Here is a 23,095-nt window from a genome sequence, read left to right on the forward strand (position 1 = left end):
AATTTTTTTTCCACGGGTTATATAGAATTGTCATAATCTTATCAAGAGCAAGCGTGTATTCTATTCAAAAATCTGGGATGATAACCCATTGGATTGTTTGGTTAAAAAATTAACAATTGCTAGGACTCCTTTGAATGTATGATTTCAAGCTCTTATATATGTTCTCTAATTTTTATATAATGTGATAGTAATTAAAGTTTTTTTTTCAAGTTGATCCAACAAAGAGAGTCAATTCCCAATTGTGATTATTATTGTGACATGCTCTATTTATTACCATATTCTACATTTTTTTTTTAGAGTTTCAACCTATGTGTAGACACCTCATTTTGTACCCGGTTAATAAACTTTAATCCTCGGTCCCAATGATGAGCTTGACATGTCTACAAAATGTAATTGAAGTTATTTTGATAGTTTGGAAGTAATCACAACTCAAAAATGCTCAAATCGCTTCGAAAACAATGCTGAACAATGCTGAAAAATAACATTTGCTCACTGTTTTGACCATAACTTTTGATTCATAACTAATTTTTGAGTGAGGCTTGTTACATTGAAAATTAGACATCCTGGGCTTCAATTTAAACACAAATTTTGCCTAATATGGATTAATATAGAGTGTGTTATGGCCGTTTGAAGTTGGGTCGTCAGAGCTGTCAAAATTAGGGTTTCTGAGGACGCATGCATGCGTGCGCAGCCCCAAACCTGCATATGCAGGGCCTAGTCTAGAACCTCAAAAATTTAGTTTTTAGGGCTCAAAGCCTCGCTCTTTGATGGGACTCGGCCCCTAAACCCCTTAGAACATCCAAAACCGTCTAAATGAGTCTGGAAATCTTAGTTTAAACATATAAATACAACCTTATGCCTCCAAACTCAAACCCTAGCAAGAGAGAGTTGATTTTTCACCTAAAATCTTCCAAAACTCTTTTCTAACTCTGATTTTCTGCACATATAGCCACCAAGCACGTTTTTTGGCTTCTCTAAACCTCTTTCTATTACTCATTAGGGCAGAAAACTATTTTCTAATCTTTTTCAAAACATATTTTCAAACAATCTTTTCAAAAACATCTTTTTATTTTTAGTTGTGATTACATATGAACTATTGAATACTTTGATTCTCTTGATTATCATTTAATCTTGTTGTATAGGCGCTAAGGGGCCGGTTAAAATATCAACCAAGTTGTGTTCCATAAGCAAGGTGAGTCTCTCTCTATGACTCTTCCTCAATTTAGGGTTTTCTAACTTGTGTTCTTTTTGTTTTAATTTGATTTATATGTTATGAATCCTTAGAAATATGTTTTGTTCTATTTACTTTTGTTTTGTTGTGTCTTATTGTGTTTTGATTGGAGAGTTGAATGATTGGATATATTGATGAACATGTTTTGATGTGTTAGGTGTTGTTCTTGTTTGTTATTAAATCCAATGCATGTTTAGGAATGGATTTTTTTTTTTTTTTTTTTTTTTTTATCTTTGATATCTTTGTTGTTAGTTTAGGATAGTTTAGTTTTGTATTAGAAGTATGCTAGGGTTGTTAAATTGCCGTTTTGTTTGTTGTACTGAAGTTGTGTTTTTAGGCGTGTATGTGTATGCGTGCTTAATGCTCGCATACGCATACTTAATGACCGCGTACACATACTCAAGCCCAGAAACACAGATTTAGGGTTTTTTCTATTTTATCTGTTTTGATTAGTTTTAATCACATGTTTAGGTCTTGTTAAATCTAGTTTTCACATGTTTAGCATTAGGGTTAGTACAATAACATGTTTCACGTGTTTTGATTGTTGAATTGATGATTAGGGTTTATAACCTTGATAAACCACATGAACATGCATAGATGCATAGGTGCTGAGGTGTTATGGTGTAGTGAGGTAAGTGAAGGTAAGTTATGCATATGAATATGAACATGCATCTTTGAATATGATGATTGGTCTCCTTGATTGATGAATACCATGATGCTAGGTTTGAATGATTGAATATGCTTGATGATTAATGCCTTATTGATGTTTTTGTTTTGTAATGTGCTTGCTACCCTTAGATATATATTACTAGATGAATGGTAGGGTTTTATGCTATGGATGAGTGTGGGATAGATGCTATATTGATTGCTAGATGTATGTTAGCGTGTGTGTGTAAGTTTTGAATAACATATTAAAGGACCCTTTGATAGGATTAGGATTTGGAACACAATGAGTAGAGACCAACCCATGGGTCGGGTGGCGTTGGGTGCCTAACACCTTCCTATCCCTATACTTAAACTCCGAACACATGCTTTGGTAGTAGATCAATCCTTTCACGAAGGGCGCTATATTTATGTGTCCTAGACCTAATCTAGGTGGCGACTCTATTTTTTTCCACCACGGTCCACTCGGCCGAGGTTTACTCCCCCCGTTGCACTTACACTATGGTGTCCGCTTCTAATGATAGCTCTTTATCATTAGACTAAGACACCAATCGGTTTTTGGTGTAGGCGATGATTGAACCTCAAGTCTCTAATTCAACCATTAGAGACTTTATTATTTGAGTTAAATGGAACCTACTACATTTGTTATGTTACTGCAAGTTGGAATTTTTTGTTATTTGTATCAAATTGTATTTGTGTTTTTAAATTTGAAAGACCTTATTTTCATTTCTCCTATTTTTCCTCCTTATAAACTTGCAGAAGAGAGGCATAGTAGTTGTGAAGCATCATCAACAATTTCTTGTAACGTGATATGAATGGGGTTGAACTTGAAGAAGTTTCACAAGCTCAAGATCACCCTAAGTCAGAGGTGACATTGCTAGACCCTTACTCCGGTTGTGGTGCTATGTCAACTAGGTTATGTCTTGGAGATAATTTGTTTGGTTTACATCTTGTTACAATAATTTCTATTCTTTAAGCCACAAAATATACTGCTGATACCGTATTTTGTCCAACCCCAATTCATGCATTAAAACAAATGCCAAAATAAAAATAAATGAAAAATTGCAAGTTTCAAAGCCAAAGAGGGTAAAAAATAAATACAACATGGTTGAATAGTGGTTTAATGGGTTTACAACATTTAAAACTTCTTTTGATAGCAATTGAGGCCAAAACCCTAACCGGTTATGGTCAAAAGTTGACTTTTTTATTCAACCGTCTGATCAAGTTGAATTTTGGACCATATCATAGAGCATATTTTTCCCTTCGAAATAATAATCTATGGGCCAAAATCGGGGCTTAAAACGGATGAGATATCAACAAAATACTTAAAACTCTAATAAATACTTCACTTTTTTAGGGAAAATAGACAGTTTTTAGACCAATTTCACACAACAAACTGTACCAATTGGGCAAGAACTAGAGCAATCTGGCTTAACCAACTTGAAGTATGAGGTCTTGAATACCTCTCATAAAAAGGACATGATGATATCTACTACGATTTGGGAGAAATAGATTTTTTAAGGAAAAACATCACAGAATTTTCAACATTGCGTCACCTTCCTTTCGGATGCGATATCTCAACAATTGTAACTCCAAATCTTGCAAGGTCAAGACCAATGGAAGCTAGACAACCAGATCTTTCTAGGGATATAAAGTTTGAAGAAAACAAAGCTTGAAAATACCTCCAAACAACTGCACGATCATTGGACCAGAAACAAGAAAAAAAATAAAATAGCCTGATGAGGTGTCAAAAGCAGGAGACTATGTGTTATGTGTCATGTGTCATGACACACAACACATGGCCTCCCACATTTTTGGCTCTCCTTTAAATAATTCCCATTTTTTTTGTAAAAATAACCAAAAAAATAGATAGATAAAAAAAAAAAAAATATATATATATATATATATATATATAAAGAGAAAAAAGTGCAAAAATTCTGGAAAAATCTCTAGAAATTTTGAAAATTTTTTTCTCTCTCTCCTTCCATCACCCAAAAAAAAAAAAAAACCCTTCCATTTTTATTTGTAATTTCTTGTGGGTAAGCTTATAGGGATGGGATAGTTTTTCTTGTAACTATACCCATCCCATTTTTCTTTACCCCTCCTCTTGTAGCATCATCCATTTATATATATGAATCTCTATTTATTTATCTTATATCTTCATTTTACTTGCTTTAAATTCCAAGCTTTTATTATTGTGTATCTATCTTTTTATCTTTATGTCTATATTATTTGTTTTTGGTTGTGATGTTGTGGTTATATTCCTAGATGGGTATTGAACCATCTCCTAGACTTTATGTGAGAAGTACCCTTAGGAGGAAGAAATCTCATTTCTTCTATGCATCTAGGAATTTTTATATTTTTGTTTATATTATGTATGTATGTGTGTGTGTATATATATATATATATATATATATGTTGTTACCCATTTAATTTCATGCTTTTCTCCATCCCCTTTTACTTTAATGACATCCCTTTTAATTTCAAGCACTTCCCCATCCCCTTTACATTATTGTCATCCCTTTTAATTTCAAGCTTTTCCCCCATCTCCTTTTACTTTAATGTCATCCTTTTTAATTTATGCTCAATCCCCCTTCCCTTTTTATTTTCCTTGCTCTCTCTCTCTCTCTCTCTCTCTCTCTCTCTCTCTCTATATATATATATATATATATATATATATTTCTATCTTGTCACTTGAAAAAGATTTTCTATCTATCCATTTTAAATGGATTTTAAACCTAAAGTAAAGTACAATATGGGTATGTCTCGTAAGGATGGTTGATGGCTTAGAATCTCTTTTTTATGAAGCACCCATAGGACTTGAAAGAGATTAAAATTTATTTAAAAGGGACTTCTAAAAAAGCCATTTTTTTAATGAATCTTTACAATATTTCAGCACTTTATTTTCATTTTCATTTAAATTTCAACATTTTACTTTTATTGTCATTTAAATTTCAGCACTTTTATTGTAATTTAAATTTCAGCACTTTAACCACCGCATACTCTTGGTGCGATGGTCACTCCATAAGTATAAGTGTTTGTAGGGTGTAGGAGGTAAGGGATGAGGTTCAAGTCTCTAGAAGGGAGCTCTCACATATATATACACATAGATTAAGCTAGAGTAGAATTTATATTTTGTATAAAAAAAAATTCAGCACTTTATTTTCATTCTCATTTAAATTTCAGCACTTTATTTTATTATCATTTAAATTCCAGCAATTAACTTTCTTTTTCATTTAATTTCAGCACTTACTTTTACTTGTCTTTAAATTTATAGCACTCTTACTATTATTCCTCTCTTTTTTAAAAAAAAAAAATTTAAAAATCCAAATATGAGGTCTTTTATAAATTTAAAAAAATAAATAAATCTTTTCTTCCTTCTTCTTCTTCTTCTTCTTCAAAAAAAAAAAAAGTTTTCTTTTACCACGTTGGAGCTTCTTTCAAAAAATGTAATAAAATAAATCTTTTGAATGAGCAAAACTTTAATGGGATATTTCTTTTTCTTAAAAATCATGGGATTTTTGGAACCCAAATTTCTTAAAAAAATAATAATAAAACCCATGAACATTTTCTTAATTCCTTTTTGTTCAAAACCAATTTTTCCACAAAAAGTTTTTAATACAAAATCCCCTTTCATTATAAAAATTCATGGGGTTTTTACTCACATCTTTTCAAAGAAGAAAACCCCATGAAACTTTTCAAAGAAATTTTCCAAACCTTTTTTTAGTTACCCTTTCTTTTACAAAAATGTTTTCCCAAAATAAAGCTCTTTTTTTTCAAATCATTTTCTCAAAAATCATGGGATTTTTCAAAAGTTAAATCTTCCTCTCTAAAAATAAACCCATGAATCTTTCCAAAATTAACATGTTCCTTTTGCTAAAATGAATTTATTTGAAATTTCAAATTCATCCCCCAAATTTTCAGGTTTCCCTAAAAAAAAATGGTACTTTTCAAAACTTTTCTTTTCAAAAAAAAAATGAAAACCTATTTCCCATTGCAAACTTTTCTTGTTCAAAAGAGATCTTTTATTTCAAAAAATGTTGAAAATGGTTTTTAAAACTTCTCTTAAAACAATAAAAGTTTTCTTCAAAGATATGTGTTTTCTATCAAACTTTTCTTCCAAAAATGAAAATAGACTTAACATTGTAAAACTTGTTCGTGCATTGTAATTTAAAACTTTTCCTTAGAATAGCATGCTTACATGGTCTCTTTTTTTTTACTTTGGCACTAATATTTTTATTGTCATATTTTTTGCATGGTAAAAATGAGAAAATTGTGGATGAAAACAAGATGCTACCCTTCCAACTCCCTTTTTTTTTTCTTTTTCTTTTTTTTTTTCCTATGTTGTAATTTATTTGTACAGTAGTTAGTACTCACATGCTATCTATCTAGTAAATATTTTACTCACATGCTATTGTATACTATTCCTTTATTTGCATGCTTCCTCACATGATAGTAGTTAGTACTCACATGATATCTATCTAGTAAATATTTTACTCACATACTATTGTATACTTTTCCGTTATTTGCATGCTTCTTCACATGATATTTATGTATATATCCCACATGCTTTGAATGTAAATATTCTTTGACGATAATATTCACATGGTATATTATAAGTAAATCAATACTCACATGTATATGTATATATATTGTTTGTTCAAAACTTTTTCAAAATCAAAATGTCAAGTATTCTATTTCTTCACTAAAAAGATAACATTGACTTAAATTAAAATAAGGTACTATCCTTTGGATAGGCATTGTGGGGTTCCTAACACCTTCCCCACACGTAACTGAACTTCCGAGTCTAAGATCTTTGGTTTGAGACTTTTGGTTTATCTTAATTAACAAGCCCTTTGAAATCAATTAAGTTAATTAGGTAACTAAAATGAATTAGACAAATAGGTGACCAATCACACCTAACACAAAACCAATGGTTGGTGGCGACTTCTAAAATAAAAGTAAGAAAAAGGGACTCACAAACACACACCTCACCCTAGAAACACATGCACATAAAAAGTCACATTACCAAGGACCCAATGTGCAATAAACCAAAAGAAATAGGGGAAAAGCCCTAAACCAGCTTTTTTCTCCTTTTTTGGGGTGTGCACATATGCTAACTTGAATTAGATGTCAACTTATCATCATCTTTATGTCTAGGAACTAATTTATTTTTTTTGTCTGCTGTTGTAGAGAAGGGCAGTTAACTTGAACCAGTATGCTTGTGAAAGTCTCAAGTTAAACCATCCAGAGACAAAAAGTAAATTGTTCGAGTCTATTTTCTTCTATTTATGTATAGTCAATTTCATGCTTAAGTGCAAAGCTCTAATATTAGTTTATCATTGGCATATCAGGTTAGAAATGAATCTATAGAGGATTTTTTGTTGTTTCTAGAGGAATGGGAAAAATTATGCTGTTATTTTTCCTTAATTAAAAGTAATGATGTTCCACAAGAGTATGCGCATTTGTTTGGAAGCTGATGATGGTAGTGGTGATGATAATGATAGTGATGAGGCAGATGGGGAAGATGAGGAGGTGTTTGAAGTTGAGAAGATATTAGAAATATGTTATAGTGACCCTAAAGATATTTAAAAAAAAAAAAAAACACGTGAATTATATCTTAAGATAATTGAATTTCAAACCAAAGTTTAAAGTGATTTATGGAAAATGTTTGTCAAGCATTCTATTTAAAACTAGTGTATTAGTCTCTCCTTTTATAACTCATGTGAACTTTATAATTTGATTGAAGGTTGGGAACACAAGTATGTCATTGTGCACCTACGCTAACAAAGTTGTACTTCATTACTAAATAGTTATTTACTCAATAATGTGCTTGCAGTCATTTGATGTTTTTATTTTATTTTTTATGATAATAAGTTAGATTTGAAGACTTCAAATGGAATTATAGATATTTTTTCTATGTTTGTCTACAGAATAATTTAGAAAATATTGATTGATTGTCCCAATTCATGCACTTGACATTCTTAAATTTGTCAATATATTGCTAAATTGAAGTCTACTATCATGTTAGAATATTTCCACGGAGAAGCTAAAATAAATTCAATCATGTGCTCTCCCTAAAATGGTAAGAAATTGTTAAATTCAATGAATTGCTGTTTTTTGGTTCATGTAAGCATGAAAAAGGGTTGTATGTTTTTTGAGTGCTTGTGGCCTATGACTATGATTATTACTCAATAAATTTTAAGCTATATTGTTTGATATCTCATCTTGTGTTTGAACTTTCCAATGAATGTAATATTGTAAAATTTCAAAGGTGGTACAAAAGTTTAAAATCCGAAGTTTTTTAGAATGTGCAAATTGTTTGTCTTTTTATGACAATTGGGTCTCGTCATCTCTTGTATTTAGGTTCACTTTATGGAGATGATGAAGACACTTGGGAGCCAATTAAGGGATTGAACTATTGCACAAAATTGAATTATGTTACATTTTTATGGGATATGCTATTTTCTTATATATTTTTCTAATTATGCATGTAGAGATTTTATAGTTACACTCCATTTAACAGGAACTGTATTAAGACTATAAAGGAATTTGTCACCGATGGTTACAAGTCAAAGATCTTATCTTTACCAATAATTTTGTCATAATTGGAATTAGTAAGGATATTTCATTGGTATGTTGCTTATTTTGCAATACCCGTGAAATATCCCGACTAATTTTAGTTACAACAAACTTACTGGTAAAGGTAAGATCTTTGACTTGTAACCATCGGTGACAAATTCCTTTATAGTCTTAATACAATTCCTGTTAAATGGAGTGTAACTATAAAATATCTACTTGCATAATTAGAAAAATATATAAGAAAATAGCATATCCCATAAAAATGTAATAGAATTCAATTCTGTGCAATAGCCCGATCCCTTAATTGGCTCCCAAGTGTCTTCATCAGCTCCATAACCGTTATAGCGAACCTAAATACAAGAGATGACAAGACCCAATTGTCATAAAAAGACAAACAATTTTCTTATTCTAAAAAACTTTGGATTTTAAACATTTGTAATACCTTTAAAATTTTACAATATTACATTCATTGGAAAGTTCAAACACAAAATGAGATGTCAAAAAATATAGTCATAGGCCACAAGCACTCAAAAAACATACAGCCCTTTTTCATGCTTACATGAACCAAAAAATAGCAATTCATTGAATTTAAGAGTTTCTTACCATTTTAGGAAGAGCACATGATTGAATTTATTTTAGCTTCTCCATGTAAATATTCTAACATGATAGTAGACTTCAATTTAGCAATATATTGACAAATTTAAGAATTTCAAGTGCATGAATTGGGACATATCAATCAATATTTTTTTAAATTATTCCGTAGACAAACATAGAAAAAATATCTATAATTCCATTTGAAGTCTACAAATCTAACTTATTATCATCAAAAATAAAAATAAAAACATCAAATGACTACAAGCACATTATTGAGTAAATAATTATTTAGTAATGAAGTACAACTTTGTTAGCGTAGGTATACAATGATATACTTGTGCTCCTAACCTTCAATCAAATGTAAAGTTCACACAAGTTATAAAAGGAGAGACTGATACACTAAGCAACCAAACTTAATTATGGTCTACATAATATGTACGGAAGCAACCAAACTTATGGTCTACATAATATGTACGGAAGCAACCAAACTTATGGTCTACATAATATGTACGTAAGCAACCAAACTTATGGTCTATATTATCTGCAGTTAAGAGATATTTGGAATTAATGTTTGAGCACAAATGAATATGTACGAAAGCAACCAAACTTATGGTCTACATAATATACTATATGATTATTCCTGGAATGATACGGATTAGTTGCAAAGCAGTAAATACTTACTTCTGGTAGGAAATGAATAATATTAGATATACAAAACTATTTTATAAAATATTTTACAAATTACTGATATAGTGAGTAATTATTAGTAAATGAAAAAATAATATTAATGGTGGGTTTAGATGAAAACCAATTAGAAGTTGGTCACATCATTATTTTGTAAAAATATTGTAAAACAGTTTGTGTATGTAGCATTACTTGGTAGGAAGATGTGTCCAAGTTTATCTTTAATGAATTAGGAAAGAAGGAAGCTCTCTTAGCAGATTGTTTGGTAATGGCTGTTACTGCCTATGTTCAACCGAATTGTCTGTATAAATATTTGAGCTTTTTTTTTCATTGATTAATACTACTGTTTATGAATTGGAGAACTTTGTTTTGTTGTAACAGAAATACCCATTTTTGCAATGGAATAAGTATTCTATTGTAAAATCCTACCCCAACTCTATTGTCACAATACCTTGCATTGTAAATATTAGCAAGTTCCTGTAATTTGACAAGCATGAATAGGCTTTTTCCAACTAAATGGTTCAGTTTGCAAACTGCAAAGAATCATCTTATGAATTCAAACTTCAAAGAGAGCTGAATGTAACAATTTTACGACCAGATCAATCCACAGATTTTGTAAACTTTTTGAAAAGGCACGAAGGTTGATATATTGCAAGAAAAAAAAAAGGATATTTTGTTGTTGTCCTTAATTTGCAGAGAGGGGAAAGCCAATTCCATGGCGCTTCGTAGGAAACGTAACAAACAACATACTGCTAATGACACCAATTCCAACTGGCAATCTTGTAAGAATTTCTTGGGTCTCATCTGATGGCGTTGGGAAGATGCAACTAACCACATTCTCATCAAAGAGTGCAACTGCTACAAATACCAGGATTGACATGAGAGCATGCATGAAATCTATAAATCTTAGCCGATAGTTTGCAGCAACTTCAGGTGAAAGGGTAGCTGAACCATCAATGACCCAGAATCCTTTGGTGGTGGCAAACCCATAACAGATGTTTCCCTTTTTGTCCCTGAAGCTGTCAGTGAAGCTTAGTACGAGACATGACACCCCACAGAGGGTCACAAGTACAGCAGTCATGAACCGGCTGATCGGGTCACAGATACCTTGATTTGTGAAAATGGGTGACAGAAGTTGGAAAGCAAGGACTGATCCAGTGGGCAAAAGATTGGCCAAATGAGCTGTGCTCTGAAATGTCTGACTAATGGCTTTCTGTATCAGTGTTTTCTCTTCTGTTTCAGTTGTGTCTTGCAAGAGGGGCTGTTTTGATTCATCTTGATGCTCGGAATCAGATTGTACCTTAATCTCCATGGCACAAAACCTTTCACTTCTCTTTTCCTTTGTTTTGATCTCCTGTTAATTTGTACGAACATGCATGTTTCTTGTGAGGTAGTGTTTTATAAGTAGTGGAAAGAAAGAGAAATTGAGTGGACGAAAAGGGTGGAAAGGTTGGATAGGCATGTCTTGCAAGAAAACAATAAGATAAGGGATAAAAACGCAGCTTCTTCCAGATTTTGGAAAGGAGAATTTTGGGTTCATGTCAATGTTGAAAAGAAGTTGGACAAGTTTCCAAAGGTTGCCTAATGTGTCTACAAAGCTTTCATAACCGTTAGAAAACTTGTAAGTTTTCATAACCATTTTGAAACTGTGGAGCTTTCAAAAAGTTTGCTGGAGAGAGATAAGAGTTACATGAGTTCCAATAATAATGGTAAAGTGTGAGTTGGACGCATAGTGGTTTTTGTTGCTTGCGTCATGTTATTTATTTTGCCGAGACGCAATGGCTACAAGCTTGGCTATCATAAAAGAAAGCTTTTGCTTGTTGGTGGCGTTTAAGGTGAGACTCTTTACAAAGAAAGGGAAATATATTTATAGTGGCAATAGTTTCCACCATATAAATGCTCTTATTATTTTGAGAGGCCTTTTGTTGTAACTCATATGGTTGATGCCAAAAGATTGGCAAGCGTGCCAGATTTTACGTATTAAAGGCTAACTTTTATTTACGTCAAAGTAGAGGGAGAGCCTTTCAAAAAAAAAAAAAAAAAAAAAAAAAGTAGAGGGAGAGGGATGGAGAGGGTTTAATGAACTTTGAATACTTTTTTTTTCTTTTTTTGAGTAAAAACTTTGAATACTTTTTAAATGGAGACTGGAGAGTATGGAGTGTGTTAGGCCAAATATTTAATTTATATAAGCATTATAAGTATTACACCTAACAATATATCCTAGCCAATATTAATTTATTAAAATGTATATTATAGGAGATATTTGAAATGCCATGTTATTGACATGTTCAACAATAAAATGAAACCCTTAAAAAGAGACAAGTGGCGTCATATTTTTGAAAATTGAATTAGGATAATTACCTCAAACTTTATGGAGCAGCGCAATTGTTGTTTAAATGAAAACATGTGAGAAACACGTGAGTAATGGCAAATACGCCTCGTGAGAGACCAATCCAATAAAAGTAACATGTGACCAACATGCAAGCAATAGTAGTTACTTCAAGACAATTACCATGATTCTCAGTCAAGGTTTTTTGGAAATAGAGCAATTACAACACGGCACATGGTAATGAACAAGATTAATTGTCAAAGCCTCATATATAAATAGGAAAACACTTTCTCACACAAGACACACAATCAAACATCCAAACCAAAGACATTGGCTCTCTTGTATCTGGGATCTGGAATTAGCAGTAGAGTTTGTAACTTCATGCGTGTAAGTGGGTCAATTTTGCCTTGCATGAATTAGGCTCTTTGTAACTTAGGCATTTAGGCATTGTAATCTTACTATTATCAACCAAGTATTTTTAATTCCCTTGTTCTTATTGTTAATTTGTGCATTTCTCAAAAAGTCCTATTAAGTCAAATTGTACTGAACTCATTCCTCTTTGTGAGAAGTAGAATTTCCAGCCTTGAGTGGTAATTAATTACTTCAAGTGGACTAAATTGGGTGTGTACTTAAAAAATTATTATAAAAAAAGGGAAGGGTTTGAGAAGATTTGGAAAGATATATATTTAAAATAATGTTTATGTCCTTAATATAAGGTTAAATTATGGTTGCAAAATTTAGTGTCTCCGTAGAGGTATAGTTCCGTAGAGGAATAGTCCCACTAAAAATGTGAAGGAAGAATTGTTCAAACATTTAAGCTCTTTGTATGGACGAGTAAAATAATCTGTCAGTCCTTATTTATGCGTAAACCCCATTAAAATTGAACTGTAGCCACATCATTTCCTGACTCTCTAGAAATTGGTATGCCCAACATCTTATTGAAGAATAAATTGGGTTAGGAGCTGGTGTAAAAGTTGTGTTTTACGCCAGCCAATCCTAACCCACCACGTCAATAAAACAAATTAAATCAAACACACTCACTGCCTCGCCAACACATCAGATCAAACTCCTTTGCCACTGCAGATCCAGAATTGAAAGCTTCTCTCTACTACAAGAAGAACCAAAAATAGAAGCTTCTGTTGCACCCAAGATAGTCTTGCGGCTCAAAATCATTCCACCAAAGAAACCCCATCATTTGGGAAGCTCTTCTGCTTCACCCATTGCCATTCCTAACTACTCTGCAACAGTGCTATCTATAGAAAAGTCTTCCCTACCTAAACCCAAGAGGCAGAGGATCAACCCCAAACCCACATCTAGAGTCATTCAGCAAGCGGTTCCTGACTCAAAGGTCAGGATTTGGCAAGAGAAGGGTTTTTAGGTTTTGAACCTAACACTTAAATCCAATCAAACCCCATGAAAATACCAAAAAACAGTAAAATCCATACCAAATCAACAAAACCCATACCAAATCAAGTGATTGATTTCCAAAAAATTACCCAAAATCCATCATTATTTCGAAATCCAAAATTTGGGGAAATAACAAATAACACCATACTTGCAACAGCTTCAACAAATTTCGCCAGCTCCAGAAACAACGTGGGCAGTGGCATCTGTGACAAGGTGGAGCTCCCGTGTGAGGAGGAGGAGGAGATGAGATTTGGGTTTTGCCGTGTTCCATGTCTGATTCGGTCTGAATACTCTAACCATATTGTGTTGTGTTTGAAAGGGGCTGAAGGGTTTTAATTGGGTTATAATTTTGTGTTGTGAGTGTGTTTGATTTAATTTGTTTTGCTGACTTGGTAGGTTAGGATTGGCTAGCATAAAACACACATTTTACGCCAGCATCTGACCCAATTTATTCTCTTTCTATTTATGTAGCATTTTCAGTGAAAAAGGAGAGAAGTATAAACCCAAGGACAAGTCTGTACACAAGTGAAGAGAAAGGAATGATTGCATTTGTTGGGATGAGATATACAGTGGTAGTTCTATGAATTTTTGTTCAATGGTGAAATTTAAATTATATAAAATCTAATCAAAAGATAATTTCATATATTGACAAAAAAAAAAAAAAACAAATATATAAAATCTTATAAGCTCTTTTTACGAATTTTTTTTATTTTGAAATTGTCATATGATAGTCTCATTTATCAATGCTACAAGTTACATTTCTTTCAAAATTTTAGTTAAATAAAAATTTTCTTAAGCTTTTCATTTTTGTTTGTAAAAGCCTAATATATTGTTTAATGGACCAAAGTTTGATTACAAACTTAGATGTAACTTAAGGTTACAATTTTCACTAAACATATTAACATAACTACATATTTTGAAATTCTAATAGTTGAATTGCATGTTTTTTATGTTTTTAAAACCTGTGGGTACCTAAGGCATGCTTGGCAACGTCCTAGGCATGCTTGGCAACGTCCTAGACCGTGCTCGGCATGCCTTACAACGTCCTCGGCATGCTTTGCAACGTCCTCGGCATGCTTGACAACGTCCTTGGCCGACCTAGGCATGCTTGCAACCTTTGCGTCCCACATCGAAAGAAAACCCCCCCACTTTCTGCCTTATAAGCTGTGAAGCAAAGGGAGTAGTGTACCACTAAATATCTCTGTGATCACAAGAGACTTGGTGGTACACTACTCCCTTTGCTTCACAGCTTATAAGGCAGAAAGTGCGGGGGTTTTCCTTCGATGTGGGACGCAAAGGTTGCAAGCATGCCTAGGACGTTGCCAAGCATGCCTTAGGTACCCACAAAACCCATGTCAAATTTTATGTTAATCAGATGTTATTTACTATTCGATCTATAAACTTATTTTTTATATATAATTTTAGACTACAAAAACTCAAAATTTAAACATTTGATTGATAACATAGTTATTTATCTTTGATTTTATTGATATTTTGAAGGAATTGAGGATATAAGAAAAAAATGTAATTCAACAATGGATTTGTCAAAATTGACATTCAATAAAATTAAAAAAAAAAAAATTAAGTAGAGTTGTAGCTTTTATCTACAACCAAGTTTGTTGACAAACTTTGTTGAAAGTTTATTTATCTTGGACCTAGAAAAATTTAGGGTGATAACAAATTTTTTTAAATTTAAAAAGTCATAAAAATTTTAAAATTTATATAGCAGCGTTTTATAAACGCCACAATAAGGTATGGACCTAGAGTGATGTTTTAAAATGCCACTATAACCAATTAAAAAATAAATAAAGTTGCCCTTTAGCAACATTTTCAAGCGTCACTATAGAGTATAGACCTATAGTGGCATTTTACAATTAAAAAAAAAAAAAAAAGACCTATAGCAACGTTTTAGATGCCACTATAGGGTATAGATCTATAGTGTATAGCCAATTAAAAAAAAAAAAAAAAATTGACCTATAGCAGCATTTGATAAACACCACTACATGCTATGGACTTATAGTGGTATTTTAAAATGCTGCAATAGGCAAAAAAAATAAAAAAATAATTGGCTATATTAGCGTTTTAAAATGCCACTATAGGCCCATACCCTATAGTGGCATTTATAAAACGCTGCTATAGGCCGAATTTCTATTATTATTATTACTAGTGTATAGTCTCGTCTATATGCATGAGTACAATTAGAAACAATCACAATTATACATTTATTTTAAAAGAGTTTTAAATTATACATAGTATTAGCTTATATATTTTTTTAAACTATACATTTCTAAAATATGTAATGATTTCTCATTTTATAAATAAATAAATATATATATATATATGTTTTTTACCCAGTAATTTACTTGCCACAAATATTAAAAATAAATAAATAAATGAACACATGAAGAAAATTGGACTCCAATTGAAATCTAATTTAGAATCTAATTAGATTTGGATTCTTCGATTTTTACACACAATAATTCACTTGGAACAATTTTGAAAATTAAATGGGGCACGTGTCTCATATAAGTTTTTAAAATTTTGTGCTAAGTGAGTTATTATATCAAGATTCACAAAACCAATACCCAAGGAAAAAAATCAATCAAATATATGATAGTAACAACAACAGGAAAGTTCAAATAAAATTTCAGATTAAATTGTAACAATCTGAATCAAAAGTTCCAATAGAAAGACAAGGTGGAGTGATCCACTCCAAGAAGGCAACCAAACTTGCATAAATATAGAATAATAAATCTCTCTCTGAAAAATTTACATTGTTCATAACCTTAACCTTCATTGGAAATTTTAAAAACATAGTGACTCACATCTGCCATCCAGACATCTATAGCCGGGTCCTCTCCAATTTGCATGAGATTCCATTGATCACTATGTTCCTTTACAGCCTACAAAAAGTATCGTCCATCAGTCAACAACAGTGCTTTCCTCATTGTTATAAGTGCCAAACCTGAACAAAAAGCCAAATATAAGGGTAGTGAATTTTAGGCATAATGTGCATCTAAGCAATTTATAACAAATGTAAAGATGCAAACTTTGTAAGTGAATAGTAAACTAAACTCAGTGCCAGAACTAAAAAGAAAGCACTTTAATCCGAAACTCAGTGCAAATGTAAAGATGCAAACTTTGTAAGCAATTTATAACAAATATGCAAACTTTGGCTCTACTATCTTTTTGGAAATTCCTTGCGTTCACCTTCTTCTTCTTCTTCTTCTTCTTTTTATTTTATTTTTATTGAATAATAAACTCAGTGCATTTCATCCCTATAAAAATAGTCACGTGTTGCCATCCTAATGGCTGGATGCAATGTACCCAAACCAATTTCTTATTGTAATCTCTTTGGTTTTTGCGTTTAGCAGCTAAATTAAGAAAACTTAATTGATACAATAACTCACTTAGCACAAAAATTTAAAAACTTCTATGAGATACATGACACAAAATTGGAACTCTAATTTAGAACTCTAATTTGACTTTCTCTCAACTTCACCTATTATTATTATTATTAGGCTATAGCAACGTTTTAAAATGCCACCATAGGTCTACCCTGGCATCAATGTAGAGCCGCCCTTGGGTATATAGTGTAAGGGGCAAAACTTAGGTGCAAACATGCAGTAAATTAGGTTTTTTAGTTAAATTCAGACACATAGTTATATCGATTTTAATTGTTCTTAGAAAAGAAAATATTATTTGTGTTTTATTTGCCAGTATTTGAACTCAATTTGCAAACCTAAGGATTATCAAACAGAGAAGTTTGTCCCAAATGACAAATGGGTCAAATTATTTATGGCCAATCATTGTTGTGTTTCTCTCCTTAAAAAGTTGTAAGAGCATCTTCAGTAGATTAGCCAAATTTTTGTACTGTTTGGCTATTGAATAGTGACATTTAGCTTTTGCCTACCCATTTTTCAAATGCACTTTCCAACAGATTCTCTATTCCATTCTCTATTTCATTTAAATATTATTTTTTTATTCATTATTTATTCTTTTTTTAACAACTATACACCTTCCAATATTTTTTTATTTAAAACCTAATTATTATAATAGAAAATAAGAATTTGAAGAATGAACAGTAGCCCATCAGACTTGATGGGCTACTGTTTATAAGCAAAAAAAAAAAACTGACTTTGCCGAATCCGCTGGAGCATCCACAGTGCACAAGTTCTCTATATTATAGCTAATATACCCGGATAGCCATGCTCCTGGAGATGCTCTCATGCCTTGTAAAGTTGTAACATCCATTGTTGAATGTATCAATGCCAAGTTGTCAACAGTTAAGAAACACACTTGATAATACATACAATAAAAGTGCAAACATGGTATCACAAAGGTGAAGACGTTGCACGGATTGTCATGACTGTTGATATCACATAAGACTTCCAACGTTTTGCTAGTTTCATAATACGACCTTGATTCAATCACCAAATACATGATATTCCCATCATTAGAATGATAAGCTAGCGTTGAGACATAAGGACAAGGATATTTTTTTTGTACATATTGTGTAAGCCAAGGAGATTATTTTTTTCATGAAACCATTCGATTGAAATACACATCATGCTCCAAACACCATTGGCTCTTCAAAGATCACAATCCTTGAGATCCCAGACGCATGAAAAGGCACCCTCAAAATGAAAAGGGTTAGAAACTTAGAACCTTGAAATTTGACATATCCTCAGGCACCCCTAGCACACTCCATGGCCATCAATTTTTTGAAATGGCCCCATTTCTATAGGCTGCTCAGAGGATCAACAACAGTTGTTGTACAGATCAAACTCGAGAAGGCAGCCATCAATATCAAACCAAAAAAGAAAACCTTTACATGCAAAAGCGGAAAAGGGATATTGAGTACCTCAAAATCTCTCGGAACAACACCACTAACTCACTACAATACTGGAGTTAGAGGAGAACGTATGTACCTTAAATTAAGTTAACTTGACACAAATAAGGAATGAGCACCACCCTACAACTGAGTACTTTATTAATGTAGTCACATAGTGAACCCAAATAAACGTGCGCAAGGCATTGCCTGGTGATTGGATTTATCACATAGTAAACGCTGATTGGACTAGACCCTTCATCATCACGCACCATATTTATGTATTTTGCACACCCTAAGAGCAAGTCATTACACGAAGCTCAAGCGAAAGACAATTACTGTGTGTAGATAAGTAGTGAGAGATTTCAATTCCAGTTGGTCAAAAACACTTGGGAGGTGGAGATGTTTGTTAAACTGGTAATCATAGTGTTGGAAGAGCAAGGTAGAGGGCTATGGGTGTATCTAGGGATGGTCATACCTATTGGGTAATGGATATCCAACCTCATCCAATTCAAATATTCCAGGTAATACCCGGTTCTTAATGGCTAGAAGGTAATCCGTTAGGGTTTGGATATTACCCAAATTTTTTGGGTAGGGTTTGGATATTATCCATATACCCATTATTACCCATATAACTAATTACTACTAACCCAAACCCAACTTAACCTAATTATTATGGGTAAACCCTAACCCACCTAATTACCCAATAATCAAAATTACCAAATTTTCTCTAAAACTTCAAAATGACCAAAGTACTCCTAAAATCCCCTAAAATTGCAAAATATCCCCAAAACCTAAAAAATTACCGAAATACCCCCAAAACATGACCAAAATACCCTTGAAAACTAAAAATAACCAAAATACCCCCATAAACCTTAAAAATGACAGAAATACCCCTGAAACCTAATACATTACCAAAATACCCTTGCAACCTAAAAATTACCAAAATACCCCCTAAATCTTAAAAATGACAAAAGCATCTGCGAAACCTAAAACATGACAAAAATACCCCCGAAACCTAAAAATTACCAAAATACCATCTAAACCTAAAAATGACTGTAATACCCTCTGAAACCTATAAAATGACCAAAATACCCCCTCGAAACCTAAAAAAATGACCAAAAGACCCTAAAACGTAAAAAATGACAAAAATACCCCAAAACCTAAAAACAAGCACTTACGGATATTGACTTTTTATGAACAAAGATGGAAGATGGCTATCAAGCTCTATTTCAAATCACAGTTAATGAAGAGTAATGTTGTGAGTTAAACTAAAATTATGTTAATTTAATTTGGTCCTTTTTTGTTTCGTTAATGAGTAGTGTAATATATTTGAATTATAGATATAGGCTTGTAATGTAATGAGATATTTCTTAGATGGTTAGACCTACTGTTATGTAATGAGATATTATAAATCTTCTTGATAAGTGATGTGATTATGATGTTAGGTCATAAGAAGTAAGGATGATTCATAGGGATGGCAAAAAGTACCCGGCCCGACCTAACCCTAATGGGGCAGGTTTTACCTGACCCATGAGACAATAGGGATGGGTTTGGGTTTTAATAATTCAACCCATAGCGGGTTCAGGTCGAGTTCAGGTATTATGCATACCCGCCTCGAATCCAACCCGCATATTTGCAAGTTTACTTAAATACCCTTAATATATATATATATATATATACACACACACATCTCACACATCCAAACCCTAATACCCTATCTCATTCTCTCAATCTCAGTTATTTAAGCCGCCACCCTATCTCAATCTCAGTCACTCTTATCAACCCACACAACCACACGACTTCATGGCCTCACCGCTACCCCCCTTAACTCCTCAAGTCGTCACTCTCACCGACCCATACAGCCACACTCACAAACTCACAACTGCCCCCCTCAATCGCTTTCACTCTCCCTCCTCCCTGCGTCTTCACCTCACCATTGACGCTAACTCCCCCTCTATCATCAACTCACCGTAACTCACTCTCAATGATTTGGATTCATTCTCCACCATTTTTTTTTGGGTTCGTTGCCATTCCTGTTTCTCAATGATATTTTCTTCTCTTTTTTTTGTTGTAATTTCTATGTTTTTGTTTGTTTTAGGATTTGTGTTTATGTTAGGATTTGTGTTTGTATTTGTGATTTTGAAAGGGAAAATCATAAATCTGAAATTTTTGTGCTTTTGATTTCTGTGTTTGTGTTAAGGTTTATGTTTGTGATTTTGGGTCGGGCATGATGGGACGGGGCTCGTAGAGGCTTGGTGGGGCGGGTTTAAGGGTTAAAAAAAACTCGTTTATTAAACGTGACAGGTTTGGGTAAGGGCCCACAGGGCAGGTTCGGGCATAAAGAAACTCGCCCCGAACCTGACTTGTTGCCATTCCTAATGATTCATTTTGATTAAATTATTCAAGATTGACGCCATTACACTCAGGCAGAGGTTGATGGGCAAATTCTTTATAATCTTTATGATGATGCTCACGTTGAGGTAAGTTTTACTTTGAAGTGCTATGCTACTTATTGTATATTTTATTTTAATAGTTTAACTTGTTTTTTTGTTTGTTTTTTTTATTATGTTTAGGCTGCTAAGGAAAGTCTAGTTATATCTGTAAGATTGTGTAGATGTTTGAGGCTGTAGATGGAAGTTCTTATTTTACAACTCAATGGTATTATAGAGCCAAGGATACGGTAAATATCATCTTAACACCATCTCTTAATTGATTTTGGTCCTCAATATTCAGCTTGCTAATGCCTAGTTCTAATTATAAAAAAAAAAAAAAAAAAAAAAAAAAAAAAAAAAACTCCACAAGTCATACAAAAATGTCATAATCTTATTGAGAGCAAGAACATATTTCATTCAGAAATCCCGGATGATAAACCATTGGATTGTTTGGTTGAAAAATTAACAATTGCTAGGATTCCTTTAAATGTATGATTTCAAGTTCTTAAATACGTTCTCTGATTTTTATATAATATGATAGTAATTAAAGTTTGTTTTTTAGGTTGATCCAACAAAGAGAAAGTCAATTCCCAATTGTGATTATTATTGTGACATGCTTTATTTATTGCCATATTCTACATTTGTTAAGTTATCAGCTTTAGACACCTCATTTTGTATCTCTTACGACTCGGGCTCCCATTCACCAATGACGACATTACTTTGCAGCCCAAGGTTGATTTGGGCCCAATCTCATAAAACCTTGACTTAAGGAATTATTTATGTAAAAAAATAACTTATTTTTGGAAGAATAAACCTATTTTTGGAAAAGAAAGGCTGCAGGAAACCCTAAGTGTGTGTACACATACATGTGTATGCGCACACACACACTCAAACCATGTGTACACATACTTAAGGTATACGCATGCATTTAGGGTTCCAGAAACTATGAAAGGAAAACTTTTTGCACATAAACTCGTGTGGAATGAAACCACATCGTCTAGGAGCAACCCCACACCCCTATTTTACTACTATATAAAGCCATAAAAGGCACTTTTTTGAGAGGGGTGAAACATACAGAAGATTCACTAGAAAATAGTGAATCAAAGAAGGAGTTTTTCACAAAACATCCTTAAGTCAAGCTTTACTTGGTTGGAACCTATTTTCATCTTGGCCTGTGAGTACTAAAGCTTACTAACTTGCTGGTTTTGTTGTTGATTAGATTGACTGAGAGGAACGGTCAAATCAAGCTCTAGAGAGTTTTTGGTGTTGAGGTAAAGGTTCTAACTTTGGCTCTTAACTCTTTTTTTTTTTTTTTGTTTGTTTATATGTTTTTATTGCTTTAATATACTTATGTTAGTTTAGACTTGCTTTGTGTTCATTTTATAAGCATGATAGGAGGTTAGTTTCTTGTTTTCCTCGGTCTCTATTCTATGCTGCTGGGTTTAGGGTTCTGGGCGTGTATACGTGCATATGTTTCATGCATGCATACGCATACTCGAAGTGTGTGTACGCATACCCTATGTATGCACATGCACACTCATGCCCAAGAACCCAGATTTGGTTTTCCTATATTTTTCTCTTGTTTCTTTTGCATGTTTAGTCTCTATTTAGTCTTGTTTCCCATGTTTTGAGATTCTTTTGTTTTCTTGCTTAGATATTGATTAGGGTGTGTCCTTGTTGAATATCATGAACAAGCATATGGGTATGAACTTGCATTAATTCATAGATGATGTGTTATAGTAAGGTAAGCGAAGCGAGGTAAGTCGTGCATAGACTGCAAGGACATGTAATTGAATGTTTGAGCTTTGAGTTGCTTAAGATGCTTGGTTGAGTGCCCTGAGTTTTGATATGATGCTTGAATGTTTAGATGTGCTTATTTGAATCTACCTTGGGATGTAGCTGCCTTTTTGTCTTGTTCTTTGTTTTTATGATAAATGAATGCTAGGCTTTGGGACGATATGCCATGTTGCTTACTTTAGATGCATGATAGAGTGTGTGTGTGTGTGTGTGTGTGTGTGTGTGTGTGTGTGCGCGAGTCTAGAATAACATGTTAAAAAACCCTTTAATGAGATTAAGACTTGGAACATAATGAGTGGAAGCCAATCCATGGGTTGGGTGGGGTTGAGTGTCTAACGCCTTCCCATCCTCATACCTAAATTCCAAACACATGCTCTAGTAAAGATTAGTCCTTCTACAAAGGCGCTATATATAGGGTTCTTAGACATAATCTAGGTGGCAACTCCATTTACACCCTTTGCCATGGTCCACCCCAAGCCAAAGCATACTTCCCATGAGAACCAAAAACTTTCATCGCAAGTGCTTGCGCCCACACCAACAAG

The 23,095-nt window shown here is 33.0% G+C and overlaps 1 protein-coding gene across 1 annotated transcript; it reads right to left on the reverse strand.

Annotated features, from left to right (window-relative positions):
- Nucleotides 1-10,144: 10,144 nt before the first annotated feature.
- LOC126726009 (protein DMP4-like) lies at nucleotides 10,145-11,138 on the reverse strand. Its single transcript, XM_050431096.1, has one exon. The coding sequence runs from the start codon at nucleotides 11,064-11,066 to the stop codon at nucleotides 10,440-10,442; it is 627 nt and encodes a 208-aa protein (XP_050287053.1). The 5' UTR covers nucleotides 11,067-11,138; the 3' UTR covers nucleotides 10,145-10,439.
- Between the last annotated feature and the right edge of the window lie 11,957 nt (nucleotides 11,139-23,095).

This window comes from Quercus robur, chromosome 5, assembly GCF_932294415.1.
Source record: "Quercus robur chromosome 5, dhQueRobu3.1, whole genome shotgun sequence".
NCBI classification, from domain to species: Eukaryota; Viridiplantae; Streptophyta; class Magnoliopsida; order Fagales; family Fagaceae; genus Quercus; species Quercus robur.